General features: G+C 42.3%; 1 protein-coding gene across 7 annotated transcripts in view; it reads right to left on the reverse strand.

The window, feature by feature from the left end:
* Nucleotides 1-15,274, reverse strand: part of Wac (WW domain containing adaptor with coiled-coil) — a 53,547-nt gene extending 38,273 nt beyond the window's left edge. Inside the window, exons 1-3 of one of the 7 annotated variants that reach the window (XM_051151155.1) lie at nt 14,529-14,685; nt 14,127-14,163; nt 12,435-12,630 (exon numbers count right to left, since the gene is read on the reverse strand). In XM_051151155.1, the coding sequence (XP_051007112.1) occupies nt 12,435-12,630; nt 14,127-14,163; nt 14,529-14,569 (274 nt within the window). In that variant the 5' untranslated portion in view covers nt 14,570-14,685. Of the gene's footprint in view, nt 1-12,434; nt 12,648-14,125; nt 14,164-14,260; nt 14,285-14,528; nt 14,686-15,133 lie in introns of those variants that run through there. The other 6 variants (XM_051151154.1, XM_051151151.1, XM_051151153.1 and 3 more) reach the window with 6 other exon arrangements.
* Nucleotides 15,275-22,430: the final 7,156 nt, after the last annotated feature.

The raw sequence follows: 22,430 nt of genomic DNA on the forward strand, positions 1-22,430 counted from the left end.
CCATGAACTAAATTGCTTCCATAAATAAAGGGCACAGTCATTTCCATGGAAAGGAAGCTTTAGAATAGGAAGGGGCCAAGGACTTTATCAGCTATACATCTGACAAAATCTAGAGATTGATTTGCCATAGGATCCATAGGATCCAGAGTTTTAACACTTATATCCTAGAACAGAGATATTTGCTCATTTGTGTTCTCTGCTCCTCTAGTCACGATAGCCAGGAAATGGAAACCACCTAGATGTCCACCAAGTAATGAACAATGAAAATATGGTTTACATACACAATGGAGTATTTTCCTAGAAGAGAAAATGAAATTACAAAATTTCCAAGTAAATGGAAATTAACCTACTGAGGGAGGTAACTCAGCCTGAGACAGACAATTCCCGTTCTCTCACATGCGGACGTTAGTGAACCTTTGGAAACTAGAAAGGAATCGTGGTGCAGGGGGATGTGATGGAAAGGTACAGAACGATAGGGGAAAGACACTACATACATTTGAAAATTCATATGGAAATCTATAGAAGTTTTTAAAAATATTTATGCAAGCATACATATATAAGTATTCTAAACATACATTAACATGTTTACATATATAATAGAGTATTCACCTAGCAATGAAAAAAAAAAAATCATGACATTCCAAGTAAATAGGTGGTGTGGGAAATTATTACCCAACAGAGTTAATCCAGAACTACAAAGACAAAACAGTGCATGTCATTCTCTCTGACTTGTGGATGCTAGCTAGCTTTGTGTGGGGTGCTTAATTGGAAGCATTGCCTTTCCCCTCAAACCACAGCTTAGCAAATAAAAAGCCCAGTGACAGGTATGAGTTACCTTTTTTGAGTTGTTGGTCAATGGGGTCCATCAGCAGCCTTCCTTGCCCCCCAAACATCACTGTGAAAACCGCTATTGCTGAAGACACCACATACTTGAGTCATAGGACATGGTGGTACCAACATAGAATCTTCATACCTACTGGCTAGCTTTCACCATACGCTGATGGGAGAGGCGATAAATACTTACTTGACCGGCATGACCCTTGTAGGCTACAATAATGACTAATCTGAAAGATATGCCCACTGGTACAAGAGTGCCACAACTATAGGAGTAACCAACTATTTTTTAAAAATGGATTAATGTAAGACAGAAACCATACTTGACACTATTAACTTGGCACTCATACCCATAAAGGACAAAATAAAAGCAAAAAGCAAAAGAAATGGTTGGCTAGATCATAGGGACTCTAGGATAACCTATTATTGTTTGGCTAAATACACACTAAATGCCACTTTAAGTCATCTTTATACCCATAGATAAGTGCACTGCTCAACCCTCATCAGAAATCCACAATCATAGACAATAAAGAGACTGTGAAGAAGTGAGCTCTAAATTATAAACCACTGCCACCAAGGTTCTGGGATCAACCTGAAAGAGGGGCAGAAACACAATAAAAGCCAGAGGCAGTAGTAATCTATAGTGAAACACTATTTGCCAGACATCATATCAATACAGCACAAATGCACACATGGACCCTCAGTGATGGGGAAATGCACGCACTAGACCTGTACAAGATGAAGCCAGCAAAATCGCAGCATGAATGAGAGAAGAGCTCATGGAGTCCCACCCCTGTCTGACAAGTTTTGGGCAAATGATGACTTCAGGAGAAGACTTTTCTTTAGGGATAGGGTCTGGAAGGGTATACATGCTCCCTCTAGGAGATGGTTCTACCCCTGCACATACAAGTCAGCACTAAGTGAACTAAGTGAGTCTAAAAGCATTTCATGAAGCTTAGAGGAAGAATAAGAGGCAGGAGCACAGAAAGGGGCGAAGGAATAAGAGATAAATTTGATCGAGATATATCCATGTATGAATGAAATCCTCAAAAACTAAGAAGGGGAGTAATATAAGCCAACAAACCAAAACTTAAGTATCCATGAATCAATAACCCTGAATTTCTCAGCATGATTGTCAACTGGGAACCAAGGAAGGAGAAAAGCAACCTGATATACAACCTTAGCGCCTATGAACGCTTCTTAAACCCAGAAGACAGTTTTTTAAGGTCAGACAAGAAGAAAATACTGGAAAGGTGACAGTATGCTGATTTTTCATAAGCAAGCATTATTATATTAATATTCAAAACAGAACCACAAACACATTGATGGTAAGGAGGACACCAGTTCTCAAAATAATATTCCTTTAAAAAAATTTTATGAGCCTGTAACATTCACTCAAACACAGTCTAATACCTTTATTACTAAGGACAGTTCTAACTACTAAAATCAGTGAACTCAATGAACGTATTGTAAAATAGAAGGCAAGTTGGTTTACCATGTTTCAGGTGGAAACTCAGATGTGACTCGAGACACTGATCTATCTGCCAAGTGGTTTTATAACATGAATCAGTGAAATCAACTGGCAAGACTTAAACACTGAGCCACTGCTGAATGAGGAGAGCGTTCATGCTTTTGGTGGGTTTACTTTAAAAAGTCAATTTATTGTAAAAATATGAAAGGATGAAATTTGCCAAGGTACTACTGGCATTCTCACTTTTCCTGGTAATATTAGTCACTTTACAGATAAAATCAATCCGCTAGGTTTTTTAAGGAATGGGTGCCATACAATACCAATCTCTGACTAGCAGAAGCCTAGTGTATTAACCACACTATAAAGGCACAATAATAGGAGCTGGGGATGCAGCTCAACTAGTTGCATCTATCATTGAAAAAGACCTGCATTCAATTTATCAGTAAAACAGTTGTGGTAGCGGTGCATACTTAAAATCCCAGCACTGTGATATGGAAAAAGGACCAGACGGTCAAGGAGACAAAGTGAATTGAAGGTTAGCATGGGCTACCTGAGAGCCTGTCTCAAAATAATAAACCACCAAACAAACTAAAAACAGCTATAATATAAAGCAGAAACAGGATCAAAGCAGGTTTCCTACAACAGGAACAAAAACAAGAAAAACTTAAGGATGTGGAGTCATGGCTCAATAGTTAAAGAGTACTGACTACTTTTCTAGGGGAATCTGGGTTTGATTCCCAAGCCCACAAGGCAGATCACAATCAACTTTAAATTCAACTGCAAAGAATCAGACATCCTCTTCAATACCACCAGATATGCACCAGTTATACACACAGACATACATAGACAAAGAAAAACAAACAAACAATAGCTACTATGTTTGTTAGCCAAGTGGTGCAGGAGTTGCAACAGGATGGTTTGGGATATAAACATAAAGGGACAACTGTACAGAAGCATGTACACAGTTTTACTCAGCTGAATTAGAGACATTGGGAAGGATGACAACTGACAAACATTTGGAAAAGGCTACAGGAAATCAAACAGTGGAACTGACTGCACGGACAGTCTAACAGAACTATTAGGACACTCTTGGACTCTCATCAATGTCCAGTCTCTTACTTGTGTCATTGTTAACCCAGGACCGCTATATTCACAGCAAACAACAAGCTGATCCTAAAAGGCAAGCTGCCTAAAAGAGCTAGTGCTATGACAAACAAAGCCTAAAAGGACAGTCTGGGACTGTAGGGAAATTCAATTCCTTAAAACTTGTCTGCACTTTCCTAGTATGCTGTTACTTTTGTAGAAAACTAATAATAGCTTCATTTGTTCTCAGTACACATAACGTCTAGATTCTTAACTAAGTTATCTGAACTCAAGAATCCTAACTTCCAACTGAGCGTTAAAATAAGACATCTACCCCAATGATTATGTACATTTAATAGCAGATTTTGCATTTGATTCAATGCAAATCATTCCTTTAGCTGTATAGTAGAAGAGAAAATAATTTGAAGATAAATGATATTTTATAATGCACAAACCTATAAAGCCAGCACTTAGAAGACAGAAGGATTATCCCAAGTAAGAGACCAGCCTGGTCTACATAAGATGAATTCCAGAAAAGCTACCCAGCAAATCTAGCCCCAAAACACCAACTCCTTAATTTTAAAATGTTCTATGTATTCTCAAAGAAAATACACAGAACAAAATATGCCTTAAAAACTAAGAAATGGGGGCTGGAGAGATGGCTCAGTGGTTAAGAGCACTGTCTGTTTTTCCAAAGGACGCAGGCTCAATTCCCAGCACCCACATGGCAGCTCTCAAACTGTCTGTAACTCCAGTTCCAAGCGATCTATCTAATGGCCTCAACCAATGTAAATAAAGCAAAATTAAATAAATTAGTTTTAAAAATAAATAAATAAAATAAAATAAAAACAACTAAGAAATGAAACCAGGCATGGTGGCACATGCCTTTAATTCCAGCACTCAGGAGGCAGAGGCAGGTGGATCTCTGTGAGTTTGAGGCCAGCCTAGTCTATAAAGTGATTCCAGGGCAGCCAAGGCTACACAGAGAAATCCTGTCTCAAAAAAACAAAAAACAGCAAACAAACAAGCTGAAAAATGAAATCTAACTGCACAATTATCCCACTGTGAGGAAACCCACAATTCAAGTAAAACTAATACAAAAGATATTAAGCAAATGGATTGATCTATTTACTGAAATCATAGCAATGAAAAATATTTTCAAACAAACATTATTTCTAAGGAATGATTCAGCTCATTGATAGAGCAACTACCTAGCATGAGGTCCTGCCTGGGTTTCACTGCCAAAACAAAAAGTATCTAGAATAGGGAATCTATGATATCCAAAGTATCATAATTACAAACAATGAAGCATAACAAAAAGAAAACTAAATATAACCATTTAGAACTAATTCATGTAAACATGGGCAAAGGAAAAAATTAATTCATGTAGACATGGCACAAAAAGCAAACTAAAATCACATAGATCCAAATGAGAAAGATTTATTCTTGAACTCTGAATCAAAACTATACAATATGAACAAAGAAGCAACATTTCCGGGTGTCTCAAAGTAAGTCATTCCCAAATGTTTTTTAGCCCATATATTCTATTTCTAATTCTACCTTTCTAATTTGTATTTTTTCAAAGGACAGCTAACATTTAGTGGTCAGATAAAAAGACTGCATATAAAAAGGTTTGGTGGCACACACATTTAATCCAGCTTTTAGAGGAAGAGGCAAGGGCATCTTTTAGTTTGAAGCCGGCCTGCTCTACACACCAAGTTCCAGGCCAGGCAAGGATATGTATTAAGACTCTGTCTCAAAAAACCTAAATAAATGGCCAGGCCTGGTGGTGTAAGCCTTCATTCCCAGCACTTGGGAGGCAGAGGCAGGAGGACCTGTCTGCAAGTTCAAGGCCAGCCTGGTCTACATAAAGAGAAAATCTTGCTGGGCGTGGTAGTGCATGCCTTTAATCCCAGCACTCAGGAGGCAGATGCAGGAGGATCACTATGAGAGTTCGAGGTCAGCCTGGTCTACAAAGCAAACCCGGGACAGCCAAGGCTACACAGAGAAACTCTGTCTCGAAAAATAAAAAAAAATTTAAAAAGAGAGAATCTCCAAAAAACAAACAACAACAAAAAACCAAAACAAAAAAGATGTTTATTATCATGACACAAAAATAGTAATGTTCCTTACTATTCAACCCTCAAGGGTATTTATAATTCAAGTGTCTCCAACAGACATAGCCTTTTATGGCATTGAAAAATCAATTCTTAAAAAAAAAATTTTAAATCTAGGACTATGTTAATTTATCAACCACACATATCCTTTATGTATTCTTTAAATACTAATACTGTTTTTAAAAATTTGTGTGTGTGTGTGTGTGTGTGTGTGTGTGTGATGCTAGCCCAGGTACATGCCACAACTTAAGTATCAACGAACAATTTTCAGGACTTGGTTCTCTCTACTATGGGTTCCTATAATCAAGCTCATTATTGGGCTTGAATTGCAAAGTGCTCTGACCTGATAGTTATCTCAATGTCTCACAAATACATATAAATACATTTTATAAAATAATTGCTGGCACCTAACTCTTTGTAAATACACTAACCTGCATGATTGTTTTTCAAATATACAAGAACTAACTCGAGTTTACTACTGAACTAGCCTAGATCAAACTCTGAGTGAATTTCAGTACTTAAAATAATTGTATATAAAGCAACAGTATAAACTCAGTATAAACAAGATAAACTCAGTATATCCACTGGTCTATGTAGTTGCTAACACCAGTTAAAAATTTCCCTAGTGCCAGACACTAGCTAGGTCCCTTTGCCATAGGAAATTAAGCGGGCCATTTAAGATACATAGCAATTATAATACCATCCATTCGCATAGGAAGGTGACACTGTTAAGTCTTTAAGCGTTAAAAAGCACAGAACACGTGTTCTACAAATAATCACTCTGGGCAGATTCCTCTTGATGCCAAGTTAAGAGTTGGAAACTCAGGGCTGGAGAAATGGCTCAGTGCTTAAGAGCACTGCCTGCTCTTCCAAAGGACCTGGGTTCAATTCCCAGCACCCACATGGCAGTTCACAACTGTCTGTAAATCTAAGCTCTGACAACCTCACACCAATGCACATAAATTAAAATTTAAATAAAAAGAAAAGTTGGAAACTCTAGAGCTGCAGATTACAAATACCTACATTAAACCAGTTTTACTTACAACTCCATTTTCCAGGCTCCATCTCCTAACTGCTAGGCCTCAGAGAATTCTGATGTTATCGGATGAGCTTTAGGAAGCTCTTCTAGCAATCCTGACAAGTAGCCAAAGTTGGTTACCATTACTCCACACTCATCTCATTGAACTTTTATTTATAAACCCTATTATCAAACGACCCCCATATTTGTGAATGGCACAATGGATGTCAACAAATTCCCTCAGTCTCTGCAGCCTCTGCTTTATAGCTCTCATTTACAACTATCCATCACTCTCCTAACTAAAAGAAGCAGTACACCTAGCCCTTTGGATCCGACATGGACTTGTAATTCTTTAGGAGTACATGCATGTAACCCCAGCACAGAAGCTGCTAATCACATAGTAAACCTCTGCCATAAGTAAGAGACCAGCTGGGGCAAACAAGACCCTGTCTTTAAAAAAAAAAGCCAGGTGTGGTGGCACACGCCTTTAATCCCAGCACTTGGGAGACAGAGGCAGGTGATCTCTGAGTTTGAGGCCAGCCTGGTCTACAAATATAGTCTAGGACGGCCAAAGCTACACAGAGAAACCCTGTCTCAAACCCCCCCCTCCCCCAAAAAGGAAAGCCCAAAAACCCACTCAGGATGGTTAAGAGCAGGGCTAAGAATTTCAAGTCACTAAAAACCTGTGAATTAAACTTCAGAGTGGCATGAGCTGAGCAGCACTTTAACTACATCGCGCTACTTCTTATAAGGGAAGTAACTTAAAAAAACAAAACAAAACAAAACAAAACACCACTTAGGGGCTCTTATAGAAAAGTCACCATATAAAGTGGCAGTGAGCACAAAAGCATTCATTCCAGGCCATTAGGAGGGTCCCACCTCAAGTATAATCTGAGGGCAGAAATAGTTTTATGTATAGGGAAGACTGATTTTGCTTGCTACTTTCAACAGTAAGGCCTACAGGTTTTAAATAATTTCATCAGTCAACCAGGACACACTATGAATTGATTTCAGAGGGCAGCTATGTGATCAGATAAGAATCAAAGGGACTTTGAAACTATAAGGTGTCACAGAAGCCCTTTAAAAGGGATTCAACATATAACCCTGAACTACCAGGCTCTGGAATGATAACATGTCAGTGTCTCAAAGCTACCACCTTAGAGCATCTTCACTTACCATCAGTCAATTGATGTGCTATCCTAAAACCATACTACATACACATACACAAGAGTTATATTTTCAGCAAATACAACAATCATAACCTTTCAGTAACTTATAAAGCACAAGCCTGTTATGTTACACCATTTTTGTTTTGTTATCCAACTAAGTAGAAATTACTTCAATTAAGACTATCTTAAATTGTCCCTGCCATGGACTCTGTTGCCTGCACTTTTGATCACTTCCCCCTAGCAAGTGCCTTATTCCACAGGAAGAGGACTCAGGCAGTCCTGACGAGACTTGATAGGCAGGGCTCAGTCGGTAGGGAATGACTCCCCACATCTCAAGTCTAGGTGAAGGGAATGGGAGAGGGCGGTAGAGGGTGCAGGAGGAGATGGGGGGGGGGTGTAAAGTGAATACATTTTTCTTTTTTATTTTTTTGACACAGGGTTTCTCTGTGTGGCCTCAGCTGCCCTGGACTTGCTTTGTAGATCAGACTGGCCTTAAACTCACAGTGATCCGCCTGCCTCTGCCTCCTGAGTGCTGGGATCAAAGGCGTGTGCCACCAGGCCTGGCTAACTGAATAGATTTAAAAAAATAAATATATAGATTAAAAAAAGACTGCCAGATGCGGTGGCACACACCTTTAATCCTAGTACTCAGGAGGAACCCTGTATCAAAGTGGGCCAACCAAATGTTTGTATTATAAAACAGATCATGACAAAAAGCTTTAAGACAAATGATTTGTTATAATTGTTTATCAAGATTTATATGCACACATGCTTAGATTGTGCATGCCTGGGTGTTTCCTAAAATTAAGGGAGAAGTACCAGAGTTGAAAGATTAAGATATTAAGATTATAATTGTTGATATGCTCCAGCACTTCAGAAGTGCAGGCAAGAGGATCTGGAATTCAAGGCCAACATGGGCCACAATTTCAAGAAGATCAAAAGATAAAAGCAGAGGGAGGAGCTGGTGAAAGGCAGGCGTGGAGGGGATTTACTGCCAAGCCTGGCCTGAGTTTCATCCCCAGGCTCCACAAGATAGAAAAACTTCTGACTTTCTTACAGGCTCCCTACACACAAATATGTAAATGTAAGTTTAAAAAAAAAAGGCATTAAAGGATGCAAGATTGGATATGGCTACTACTGTGAAACCCTGTGTTACCAAAAACAAAAACCCAAAGTCAGTTTTTCTTCTTCACTAAGACGTTTAGTGACTATTTTTGTCTACATTATAATAAAGCATTATTTTTTAAAGAAAAAAAAAATCCCCTCTTTTCACTAGACCATAATTACCTACTAACCACTCAAATTATAAAAATGCAATACTAGCATATTAAGTAACACTTTTGGGGGGGTTGTTTTTGTTTTTCATAACAGGGTTTCTCTGTATAGCCCTGCCTGTCCTGGACTCTCAGTAGACAAGGCTGGCCTTGAACTCAGAGATCCACCTGCCAATGCATGCTGATTGCTGGGAAAAAAGGCACACACTAACCACGGCAGGCTGTTCTCACTTTGTATAAAAGAATTAAGAGTGAAAGTTTTATTCTTAAGTTGGAGATTGTAGTTTCTTCCTAGAGAAACTTGTGTTATGATTTACAGTTGAAACATCTTTTTAAACAGAAAACACTAGAATATAATAACTTGGCCTGAAGATATACACATACTGTGATGTATTAAGAGGGTGAAAGCCAGCCAGCACTTGGGAGACAGAGGCAGGGGGATCACTGTGAATTCAAAGTGAGGCCAGGACAGCCAAGGCTACACAGAGAAACCCTGTCTTGAGAAAAAACAAAAAGAGGATGAAAGCCAAGTTTGAAACTAACTCATCCCATATAAGTTGTCTCATCTCTCAGTTTAGGACTTACCATCACAAAGAAAGCATTTCCATACTCACCTATCATTAGTTTTGTATTATTTCCTTTTTTATAGGATTGTAAAAATATACTATTTATGCTACTTTCCAATGTCAACATGAGGGTCAAGTACAACTCAAAACTTTCTATTATTAATGCAAAATCCTGTCTAAAATGTACCCTGATGAACATAAGGCCACAATAAATACTGTATTTTATAAAAAGGCCTGGACATCATTAAATTATCCAATGCTCAGTACTGACTAATTCTTCAAGATAGTAGTGTGTTACCCACAATGTTCAGTACCTTTTGAGGTTTAGGGCAACTCTTTGAACTTTATGAGCTGAGCACATATCATCCAAAGGCTTTTCAGCATTCTGACAGATTTCCTGATGAGGCATGCTCAATATATACAACAAATATGTAACATAAGACCATTTCTAGAACTGACAGGATAAAACTATCATATAGGTAGAAATGTCAATCCTTAGAAACAATACTTACTCTATAAAGCATGCACTTTTCCTTTCTACTAAAGACAGTAATTTCCAATTTTAAGGAAATATCTAATTTTACTAAATTCCCAGAAATTCAGGAACTACTCCACATGCAATTGAGACAATGCCCAAATATATATATTACATATACTATGTATATATATTGTATCTAGCCAAGTACTCAAAATATACTTTTTCATTCATTGAAGCTAATAGGAATGACCACTCCACTACTGAAGTTCTGTGAAGTTTCATAGAAACCCTACAAAGCGACCACACCCTAAGGTATCCATACCATTGTCTTTTGTTTAAGTGGTTTACAACTCTAAAGATTCTCAAGACTTTCTTCTTGTTTTTTAACACAATGAGAATAAAAAACAGATCCTGAAATTGTGGATCATTCTTCTAATCCCAGACCTCAGGAGGCGGAGGCAACTATGGTAATTACATAGTAAGGCCCTGACTCAAAGAAAAACAAGAAAAAGCGCATTACACACACAGGTATCATGAACACCAAAGATGTGCCCTGAACTCTAGACTAAAGATTGATTTTATGAGAAGCAGAGGGCTCTGTGGGTTTGGGCCCAGCCTGGCCTACCATAAAGTTCTAAGCCAGCCAGTGCTACAATGAGAACTCCCTCTACAAAGAACCAAAATCTTAATTAAAAAAAAAAAGAAAAAATATGTATTTTGTATGTTATGTTTCATTTCTGATGTAAAGGACTATGATCATGAAAGAATGGTGTTATAATATCTGTTAATGCCCCATAAGACAGAAAAGTGAAGGAAGTTGATTACAAAGTGAGGTATAATTTAGCAAATGACTAGGGGAAAATGACTAACAACCTGCTTACAAATGGAAATGATCAACAAGGATAGGAAATAAAAGCCATTGAGTATTTGAGTTCATTTATAAAGGAGAGTAAAAATCAAAGTGAAGAAAAAAATACAGAGAGGCAACCAACTAAACCACCACTAGGCCTAAGTGTCAAGTCAAAAACTCGTAAGGACAGCTTCCGGGCAAAAGACCACATCAGAGCTTGACTTCCAAGAACATCACACAACTCTTGGCACATGTACAACATATTTTGAATGAGTAAGTTACAGTATTGTTGAGGATGATTTCAACTCTCAAGGAACTCACTACACCTCAACGTAAGTACATGAAATCATTTATAAACATTTTCTTTAGTGTGTAAAACTGACTTATTCCTGGATTATGGAATGGATGGCCTAATTGGGTCCAGTTGTTTAAAAACAAAAAACAAAACTTGAGAGCCTATCTATTGGATCAAGTACCATACCCTATTGTGTCAATCACCAAAATGATTCAACATAAAGCATACTGAAAGTGCAGTTAATTTTACCCTCCAATTGTTAACATCTAACATGAGCGCTGAAGAGATGCATGGAACACTACAGAAAATTTACCCATGACGCTCATAATAATCTTTTTTGATATCCAGTATTTTTCTAACACCTCAATAAGCCAGCCATGCTACTTTCAGTGTTCTACTGTGGGTCTCCTCCAGTTTTCAATTGTGTAACTAAATGTTATGTACTTAAGCAATATGAGATCTTATTGTGAAAGAAAAATATACAGCTTTTAATTACCTTAGTGAAATTATGCCGTCCCACAATTTAGGCTTCAGAAGCAAAATGTTACATTCATAAACTGTGAGCAAAGTCAGTCTAAAAATGTACTTATTCCCAGTCCCTACCAATTTGCAAGAAGGTATCAGCACTGCAAAAACTGAAGAAATAAAGAAGTAAGCGCAATCAGACTTCCTCAGGTGCCCAGCTCATTGGAGGGTAGCCTCGATATTAAGAGGCCCTATCTCCAAAGGCAAAATAAGAATTTTAAAAAGGACTATTTTTAAAGTGGAGTGTTTCAATTAAACACCAAAAGGACCCTAGGGAAAAAGTGGAATATAAAAATTTAAAGAAGGAGGCAAAAGAAAATTTAAATGGTTATAACAAAAACTCATTTCCTGAATCACACACACAAAAAAAACTTATTAATTGTGGTGGTGGTTATCATGATAAACCTCTTCTTTAAATATATAACTCATTGTTACATTGAAAACTTGGAACATCTTAGCAATGACTTCAAACTAAACTGAAATCCTTAAAAACTCAAAGAGTTCCTTTCTTGGGAAAATTGTTCAGGAACTGTCCCAACATTAGTAAACATTTAGAAGACTGTAGTTGTAAATACACTATCATCAAACACTGTCTATGCTCATGCCAACAGCATTTTCCCATAGTGACTGATGAAAAAGGAATAGATTCAAACTTGGTAACATCAGCACATAGTAACTTCTTAAAACTGGACATGCTAAATGCACTGTTTTCTGACTCACAAAGTACAATTAATTACACACAAGGTAGACTTACCACCTTCTCTTTCTCTGACTCTTTGAGTATGCACATTCTTGGCTTTATTGTGACCTGTGCTATCACTGTATTTATTTTCAGGACTATCAGATCTCCGCAACATTTTATTTGGTGGTGAAGGATCTGCGGCGTCTCGCATCTTTTCATGTCTGTGATCACCACTACTGGGGTGACTCTTTGACGAGTATTTAAGTGCCTGTAAAACATCACCCCCCAAAAGAGAGAGAGAAAAAATTGAAACTTTAAACTCAACTCCCCACTTAAATTACAAATTTTAGCATGTTACATGTTTCTCTTACATCAAAACTCAGAATTTCCATTTTCAGTACTTCCCTTATTCAAAAGGCCTAAGTGCTCAAGAATTACTGTGCAACTCCAAGTAAAAATTATAACCACAAAACACCAAAATCAAAACAAACAAAACCCCTATTTTATTCGCCTTTAATCTTAGCACTCGGGAGGCAGAGGCAGGCAGATCGCTGTTGAGTTCGAGGCCAACTGGTCTATAACGCAAGACTAGGACAGCCAAGGCTACACAGAGAAACCCTGTCTCAACAAACAAACAAAAAAATCAAAAAAAAAAAACCCCTATTTTATTATGTAAAATTTTAAAAACAAGTATCTTGGCAGATTGATGCACAAAAAAAAAAAAAAAATCTTCAAAACTAACATCACTTTTTTGAGAACTTAAACTACAATCCATTTATCCTCTACAAGTAAAGCATCCAAGTACACTATCCCTAGTTTACAAGCTCTTGCAAGGATAAAATATTTTGAAGCTGAAAGACTATGCACCAAACAGATACATGAACAATGTTTTTTAAGAAGTCATTTCTAAATGTCCTCAGATTAATGGTTTACTCTGCAGGAGTCTTAAGGTGAACACAATGTATCAGTTCCTCACAATAGTTATGTGAGGGAAGGATGTCAATAATGTTTGACACAAGCAAATATTCTGACATCCAGGAAGCTCCAGTGCAGTAACACAAGTTATCAGATTAGAAACATGCTTGCTCTCTTGCCAGGCTGGTGGCTCCCACGTGTAATCCAGCTCTCGCAAGATTTAGGAGTAAAACTGGAAGCCAGCCTGGACCACAGAACCCTGAGAGAGACACAGACCTGTTCCTATTCTTTTATCTTTTAAAAGTGAACGGAGGCATGGGATATTCACTTCTGTTGTCATTAGATAACCTGTCCCTTGAAAGAGAATCATCTGAACTAAAAAATAAATAAGTAAAATGGTAAGAGTATATACCTTACAACTGGAACTCACTTGGGTACTTCTCTCTAGCCTTTCATCTACTTTTAAATTCGTCACATTCATCTTTCAGCTTCCCAATACACTAGTAAGTAAAATTGCCTCTGAAGTCACTACATCGCGATGATTCCTTCACACTCAAAACAAGCCAGGTCTTCCTGGTTGCAATTTTTCTTTTAAAAAAAAAAAAAAAAAAAAGCAAAGCAAAACAAAACCCTTAAGTTCCTCTAGTCCGCTCTCAAGATAAGTCCCTAGACGTGTTTGGAGAATGCTAATGGACCCAATACGAAATGTTAAGCGGACCAGCCGTGCTACTTTCAGATTTGTTGCACCAAAGGGCCTGCAGCGACTTCTGAAGCCTGCGCTCGAGTAGCAGTCCCTCCCTTCCCCCCTCCGACCCCTTCCAACCCCTCCACCCCGGGATCCGCTGGTACCTGGAAAGGCTGAGAGTCCCCCCTCCGGTCGTGACAGCTGAAAAACACAAGGACCGTAGTGTAAGTCGTCGCGGGAAAGGATGAAAAGCGGGTCCCCCCGGCCGCCCCTCCCCGCGGGCAGCCGACAAACCTACCGGCGCCGATCTGCGCGCCGCGGCCGCTCCCCAGGCTCTGAGGCCCGGGTCGGGAGTCCGGCCGCGGCCGCAGCCCGCTCGCCCAACCCTCCAGGTGCCCCGGGCCGCCCGCCCGTCCGCCGGGCCCGGCCCGCCGCCTCCTCCGCCGGATCAGCGTTAACAACAAAAATGGCGGCGCGGCCAGCTCCCGATAAGGACGCCCGCCCTCCCGCCCGCCCGCCTGCCCGCCCTCCGCCGCGGCCCGGCCCGAAGCGAAAAGACGATTTACCCATCACTGAGTCTCTGCTGTTTCCTCGCATACATTACCATCAATGCCCGGCTGTGTGTGTGTGTGTCGGGGAGGGGGAGAGCGGCCGCGCGGCGAGCGGGCGGGCGGGCGGACGGACGGACGGACGGGAGGGCGGGCGCGCGCGCGCGGGCGGGCGAGCAGCGGGCAGCCTCGGCGGCTCGCGGCACCTCCCCGTTACTGGCGCCCGCGGTCCCGGGCCATCGCCCTCCGTCACCACTGCTTAGGGTCGGCCGGGGCTGCGGCGCCAACTACACGGCGGCAGCGCGCGTCTGGGGGAGAGGGGGCGAGAGGCCGCGTTCGGGTCCCCGCGGAGAGCGAGCGCCTCCAGCACCTTCCCCTTCCTCCTGCTCCGCCGCGCCTGCCCTCCTCCCCCCCACCGCACGCCGCCGCCGCCGCCGGGTCTTTCTCGTCGCCTCCTGCCGCTGCGCCGCTGCTACCGCCGCCGCCGCTACCGCTACCGCCGCCGCTCCACCAACTACATCCGGGCAACTCGGACGCGGCCGCCTTCGGGAAAGCTCGGCAGTTTCCGCCACACCCCCCTCCTGCCCGCCCCGCGCGGCTCGCTAACACCGCCTTCGGCAAACCTCGGCTCGCTCCCGCCCTCCTCTTCCTCTGCGGCCTGGGCTGGCAAGCCCCGCGACCCGTCAAGCCCTTTCCGGTTGCTGCTTGTCCCCCACTGTCGGATCTGGCCACTCCCGTTCCACTTTAGGGGTAGTCGTGCTCGGGGGCCTGCGTGAGGCGGGCCCCGGGGCCTCCGGGCTGCGCGGAGTGGGAGCCGCCTTCTGGAGGAGAACCGTGGGGCGCGAGGGGACGCCATCTCGAACTAAATGCGGAGCGGCGACGGCTGCGCGTGCGCCCAGAGGCGCTACGGCGGCGGGGGCGGGGTGCCCTCCGTGAGTCGGCCGCGGCCCCCGCCCCTCGGGCTCCGCGTGGGGGTCGGAAAGCCCCTAATTGGGCGCCCGGGACGGTTGCTGCGGAGCCTCGGCGGGCCGCGGCGGAAGTCGCCCTCCGCCGGTCGCTGGAACCCGGAACCGCGGCCGGAGCTGTCACCCACCGTGCGCGCGCCCCCGGGCGTGCGGCTAGGACACAGGCCGTGGCGCCGCAAACGTTAGTGCCCGGCCGCCCGGCGGAACGGAGCCTTGCCACCGCGACTTCTGGGTTCCCTCCTCGCTCTTCCTCTGCCTGGGAGAAAATTCCTTCGCGAGTGTGGATGTAAAGAAAGCGTGCGGCGTACTAAGTGAGGTTGCTATAAATTGTTTGGGATCCACCGGGAGGAAACGTTGTCAGTGACAATCTTTTCTTGGTGATAGTCGACTGGTTTTTTATTATTTCCCTGCACATGGATTTAACAGAGTTGCACTAAACAGAAGAGAGCAAGATTAAAAAACACACCAGAAAAAAAGAAAGAAAGAAAGAAAATGCCTCTTCAAGAAAAAAAAAAAAGAAAAATCACCAAGATTATTTGCTATCCAACAGATTACAAACAGTGTTCAAGTCTAATTAGTGTACTTTTGGAAGAGACCTTGAAATCATAGCTGGAAAAACATTTAAATAATAATGTGTGCTTGTCAGATCCACTTGTCAAAAGACTAGTAAAAGGCTACTTAATGCCCGCGGAAGCTGTCAATAACTGAAAAAGGTCGGTGCTTGAAATTACAGGAGAGAAAGGCTAGGGGAGGGCTACAGGGGAGAGGTCATTTCTAATGTTTTTGTAGCAAAGATGACAAGAAACAATCAAAATACCCTGAATGCGGGTAGTGAGATCTCTCTCACAAGAGCACTAGCTGTTCTTCTAGAGGGCCTGAGCTCAGTTCCTAGCACCTGTGAAAGTAAGTAAATATCCAATGCGTAGCTTGGGTAAATCCTTGGGGAATGCTCTCAGTTCCTTTATAGCTGCTTAAATTATCTAATATACCAATAAAGAACAGAAGGCACAAAAGCCTGCTAACACAGAGAGGTAGCTTTACTTTCTGAACTATATACCAGACATCTATTTACAAGCCTGATTCTACAACTAAATTACTAGCTCTTTAGAAAACTGTTTCCTCCAAACCCAAGAGGACTCCTTGGCTCTTTTTCCTAGAATTCAGTTTTACCCGTGCCTGCCAGCTGCTTCCTGAGAGAGCGCTATCAAATGTCCAAGAAGACTCTAGCCCCTCCACACCCTCACCAGGCTGAGTCAGCGTCACCCTCCTAGTGGAGGGCCTCCACACCAGTTCACTAGGGGCCCAGTTCACCTTTAAGGTTGGCTTCAAGGCCACCCAGTGACTTTGCCTCAGGTCATAGAACAAAGACCACAAGACCCCTCCCAAGCAATTTGCTTTAATCCCAGCACTCAGGAGGCAGAGACAGGCTGATGGCTGTTGAGTTCAAGGCCAGCCTGGTCTAAAAAGAGAGTCTAGGACAGCGAAGGCTACCGAGAAACCCTGTCTCAAAAAACAAACAAAACAAAAATCAGTTGGGCTGGCAAGATGACTTGCCACCAAGCCTGTCAACTTGAGTTTGATACTTGGAACCCACATGATGGAATGAGAGAACTGACTCCTGAAAGCTGTTCTCTGAACTCCATGTGCCTATGCATATACACACTAAGTAAATAGGCAAAACCTTCCATTTCTTTTTTTTTTTAAGATGTATTTATTATGTATACAATGTTTTGCCTGAATGTACACCTGCAGGCCAGAAGAGGGCACCAGATCTCATGATAGATGGCTGTGAGCCACCACGTGGGTGCTGGGAATTGAACTCAGGATCTTGAGCCATCTCTCCAGCCCAGACCTCCCGTTCTTTAGCATTCTTATCCAGGGAGGCTTTCACAAGCTGCATCTCCTCAGGACTCACCTGATTACATCTGACAAACACAATATTTAGGCTTTTCGATATAGTTGCAGTCTGACCTGGGCATTGTCATTTCTATGAAGAATCTACCATCTCAATATTGTGTAAAAATTCTTCTCCATCATCTCTGATAGGTTAAAGAGTTGATCAGCCTACAGCTAGGCAGAAAGGACAGGAGGCAGGACTTTCGATCCTAGTGGGAAGGGGGGGGGGGGCGCAGTCTCAGGTAGGGACCAGAGAAAAGGAAGGGAAAGGTGGAAGGAAATCGCCATGAGGACAGAAAGAGGGAGCAAGAGCAGCCAAGGCGAAACTAGGATGGCAAGTAACGTGGGGCACGTAGTTGGGAAGTATATCCGGTTAGAATAGATCAATATCTGCCCAACTGCAGAGCTTTAAAGCTTATTAATAAATCTGATAGGTCTCTGACATTATTTGGGAGCTGGGACAGGTAAGAGAAAGCTGACTTACTCCTTAACAGCCTACAGTACAATTCTGGTTAATTCACTACAGTATATACCTTCAACAGGATAGCTGAACTTGGCTGGGGAAAAAAAAATAGCCATGCTAAGAATGAAGTTAGTTATTTTCCTGAGGTGCACATGGGCAATCCCTAGGGTTGTTAATGCATTTATCCTGCCTTCTTAACCAGTTGTGTGATATCTTCTAACCATTCCAATACTTCCTCATTTAAAAGGCATTATCTTAGCCGGGCATGATGGCGCACGCCTTAAATCCCAGCACTCGGGAGGCAGAGGCAGGTGGATTGATTTTGAGGTCAGCCTGATCTACAAAGCAAATCCAGGATAGCCAAGTCTTCACAGAAGAACCCTGTATTGAAAAACCAAAAAAAAAGGGGGGGGGCATTATCTTGTCTCTTACCTGAGAAAAGTAGACATCAGAAAGCAGGAAAAATTCACTCCTACTCCCAAACTACCAGCCTTCCACATCTGAATATAACACAGCACTCTGGTAGCTGTGTAAACTGCACTGTGCAAAACCAGGCTTGCCACTTACACATAATTATCTGATTTATTTTATCCCCTCAGTTGGATCACTTAAGTCAACTTAAAATGGGTTATTTATTTATATATATATAAATATTATATATATATATATATATATATATATATTTTTTTTTTTTTTTTGGTTTTTCGAGACAGGGTTTCTCTGTGTAGCCTTGGCCATCCTGGACTCACTTTGTAGACCAGGCTGGCCTCGAACTCACAGCGATCCGCCTGCCTCTGCCTCCCGAGTGCTGGGATTAAAGGCATGTGCCACCACGCCCGGCCCCAAAATGTGTTATATTTACTACCATCTGTGGAAGAGGTGGGGGATTCATTTGTGTTTCCCTCTAAAATAGTGGTCCTCAACTTTCCAAATGCTGCAGCCTTTTAATACAGTTCCTTGTGTTGTAGTAACCCCTCAAACACAAAATTATTTTTGTTGCTATTTCAACCACTGTGTAATTTCGCCACTGTTAGGAATCCTAATGTAAATATGTTTTCCTATGGTCTTAAGTCACCCCTGTGAAAGAGTCATTTGACTCAGAGGTTGAGAACAGTGTTCTAAAGACTACCTATTTACTTTTGCTCTTTCTTTATTTCTGAATTTCTTTTATCTGAATTTCTTTATTGGACTCTTTCACATTTGCTTTTTTGTTTCTCTTTGGACCCATGCAGACCATCCCTCACCCCTGAACTCTGCTCCAGATCATCAGCATTCTACATTCTTAAATCTAACATTGGGGAGTGGGGGCGGTGTTCAGGACAGGGTCTCTCTCTATAACATTGGGGAGTGGGGCGGTGTTCAGGGACAGGTCTCTCTCTATAACATTGGGGAGTGGGGGCGGTGTTCAGGACAGGGTCTCTCTCTATAACATGGGCTGTCCTGAAACTTGATGTATAGACTAGGCTGACCTGTAACTCACAGAGATCTGCTCACCTCAACCTCCCAAGTGCTGGAATTAAAGGCCAACCACAACCCTCACCAGCTTTAAGTCTAACATATATATCTATGGGGTTCCCCCCTCATTTCATGGTCAGTGGCATTTGATACAGCTGATCCCTTTCTTTCCAGAGATTCTGCCTTTCAAGAGTCTCTTCTTTTTGCTGCATTTCCTGCTTGAACAGCTAGTCCTTATTTTATTTATTCATTCCTCCTCATTTTCTTACTCCTGGGATCTGAGTTGCCTCAGATTCACATTGTACTACTGGTGCTTCTCTGTTCTTTTCTCTAGGTGCTAACACGTAGAATCAGCTGGATGACTCACACTAATCCTTAAACATTGTACTCAGACTTAGTGTCCACATTAGCCCAAGAATAAGCTATTTCTTACTCACTTTGAGCTAAGAGCTATGTGCTTGCTGCGATAGTTGGGGGACTTGAATATGGAGCCCTGGTGATAACTCACTTTGAATAGAGGAGTCACCCCAATCAGCTCCAGGTGCCAGCATGGGACCTTCTCTGCCTTTCAAGTAGAAATTGAGCACGCCTTTAATCCCAGCACTAGGGAGGCAGAGGCAAGCGGATCGCTATGAGTTTGAGGCCAGCCTGGTTTACACAGAGAGACCCTGTCTCAATCCCATGCCATCTGCTTCCAATAACTTCTATCAAGCTGCCTCCCATCCATCATCCCAAATACTTGCTAATGTTCTTCATCTGGGCCAAATCTCCATCCATGTCAGCCATGTGCTTCTCCTCCACCTAATCCATGGCACAACCTTCTTCTCTCTTTTCTTCTGGTCTTCTCTCTCTTTTTTTTTTTTTAAATAATTTATTCAGATTACAACTCAGTTGTTATCCCATCACTTGTATCCTCCCGGCTATAAAAGGAACTTCTAATGGCTGGAGGTGTAGCTCAATGAGAGGACATGTGCCTAGCATGTGCAAGGCCTTATGCTCAGTCAGCAGATATCAAAAGAATAAGCTTGCATGTGCTTATAACATCATTATTCAAAATAGTTGACTGCACTATATGCACATGATGGAATATTACTCAACAATAACAAGAATGAAGTTCTGAGCCGGGCGGTGGTGGCGCACACCTTTAATCCCAGCACTTGGGAGGCAGAGGCAGGCAGATCGCTGTGAGTTCGAGGCCAACTTGGTCTACAAAGCGAGTCCAGGACAGTCAAGGCTACACAGAGAAACCCTATCTAGAAAAACCAAAAAAAAAAAAAAAAAGAATGAAGTTCTGTTCCAGCACAGATCAATCTTGAAAGCATCCTATGTGGAAAAAAAAGATGGTATCCAAAACCAAAGAGTGTGTGGTACCATTTTTTTTTAAAGATTTATTATTATGTATACAGTGTTCTGCCTGCATTTACACCTGCACACAAGAAGAGGACACCAGATCTCACTATAGATGACTGTGAGCCACCATATGGTTGTTGGGAATTGAACTCAGGACCTCTGGAAGAGCAGCCAGGGCTCTTAACCGCTTAGCCATCTCTCCAGCCCTGTGATACCACTTTTTTTTTTTTTTTTTTTTTTTTTTTTTTTTAGGTTTTTCGAGACAGGGTTTCTCTGTGTAGCCTTGGCCATCCTGGACTCACTTTGTAGACCAGGCTGGCCTTCGAACTCACAGCGATCGCCTGCCTCTGCCTCCTGAGTGCTGGGATTAAAGGCATGCGCCACCAAGCCCGGCTCTGTGATACCATTCTTGTTCCAGTAATGTTTAGAATAAAAAATATATAGTGGCAGGACACGGATTAGCAGTTGCTGGGGCCTAGGAAAAGACAGGAATAGACTTACGACATGGCATGAGATTGATGCTTTGAGTGGTAAAAATCTTCAGATTCAAGTGTTGGTAGTTGTGAACATTGCGAATATATGCTAGTCACCGGACTGTTGGGAAACCCTGCTGCTAATGTTGTAGTCTGCCACGACCAGAAAGCCCTGAGCTCAGCACAAAATGAAAGACTCCCTTTGTTAGTGAGGCTTCCATTCCCCCTACTTGAGGAACGTAACGTATCCTTAGTGATGTTATGCGTTCAACATCATTTCTCCCCATAAGAAACCGCTCAGCTGTTGGTGGTGTACACCCCTAATCCCAGCACTCCAAGGGCAGAGGCAAGTGGATTGCTGTGAATTCAAGGCCAGCCTGGTGTAGAAAGCAAGTCCAGGACAGCCAAGGCTACACAGGGAAAACCCTGTCTTAACAAACAAACAAACAAAAAATCCACCCATCCCACCCCCCAAAAAAAGAAGAACTACCCAGCATGCACCTGGGACCTCCTGGAGCGCAACTCCATGCAAATGAGGTATTTCTCACTGCCTTAAGCCCAACCAATGATGTGAACTCACCTTGGAATCCCTACCCACCCTAGAAAGTTCTATACAACGCTTGTTCATGCTAAATAAAGTTGAGCTGTCTCTTTGAAGCTGCTTCAGGAAATCAGTCACTCTGTTCTACTCCTGGGCCATCAGAGTCCCCGAGCCCCCCTCCCCCCATCACCTCTGCTCCTTTTGCCCTCCTGGATCAATATCCACGATCGCAGGGAAAGGACTGTTTACCAAAATGATGAAAATGTAAATTTTACTGAATGTTAACAGAAACAAAAGAAAAAACACTTTTGTCTATTAACCTTCTGAGGTCTGTTTGGTTATGATTTGGCCACACACTTATTGTTGTAATGACAGGCCCACACCAGCAGGCCCCAGCTTGTTTAAATCCATGGTCCCAAACGAATCCTCCCTGAGTCACCTCTTATAGAGTTTGGTCATGGTGCCAAGGGAAGTACGGAATGCAGGCCCCATGGACGGGACTTCCTAAATAACTCATTCTATCTGCTTGTTCTTCCTCATAAAACTGTCCTCATCCAACCCAACATTTTGGTCATGATGTGGCCTCCAATGTGACCTTTCCACATTCATTAAAAGCCAATGACTCAGCAGGGGAGACAAGCTCAGCAGGCAAAGGCCCTTGTCACAAAGCCTGACAAGCTGAGTTGATTCCTGAGACCTGCATAGTGGAACAAGAAAGCATTATGTGGCACATGTGCCATTGCCTGAGTACATGGGGCCTGAAGAGATGGCTCAGAG

The sequence above is a fragment of the Acomys russatus genome, chromosome 9 (assembly GCF_903995435.1).
Source record: "Acomys russatus chromosome 9, mAcoRus1.1, whole genome shotgun sequence".
NCBI classification, from domain to species: domain Eukaryota; kingdom Metazoa; phylum Chordata; class Mammalia; order Rodentia; family Muridae; genus Acomys; species Acomys russatus.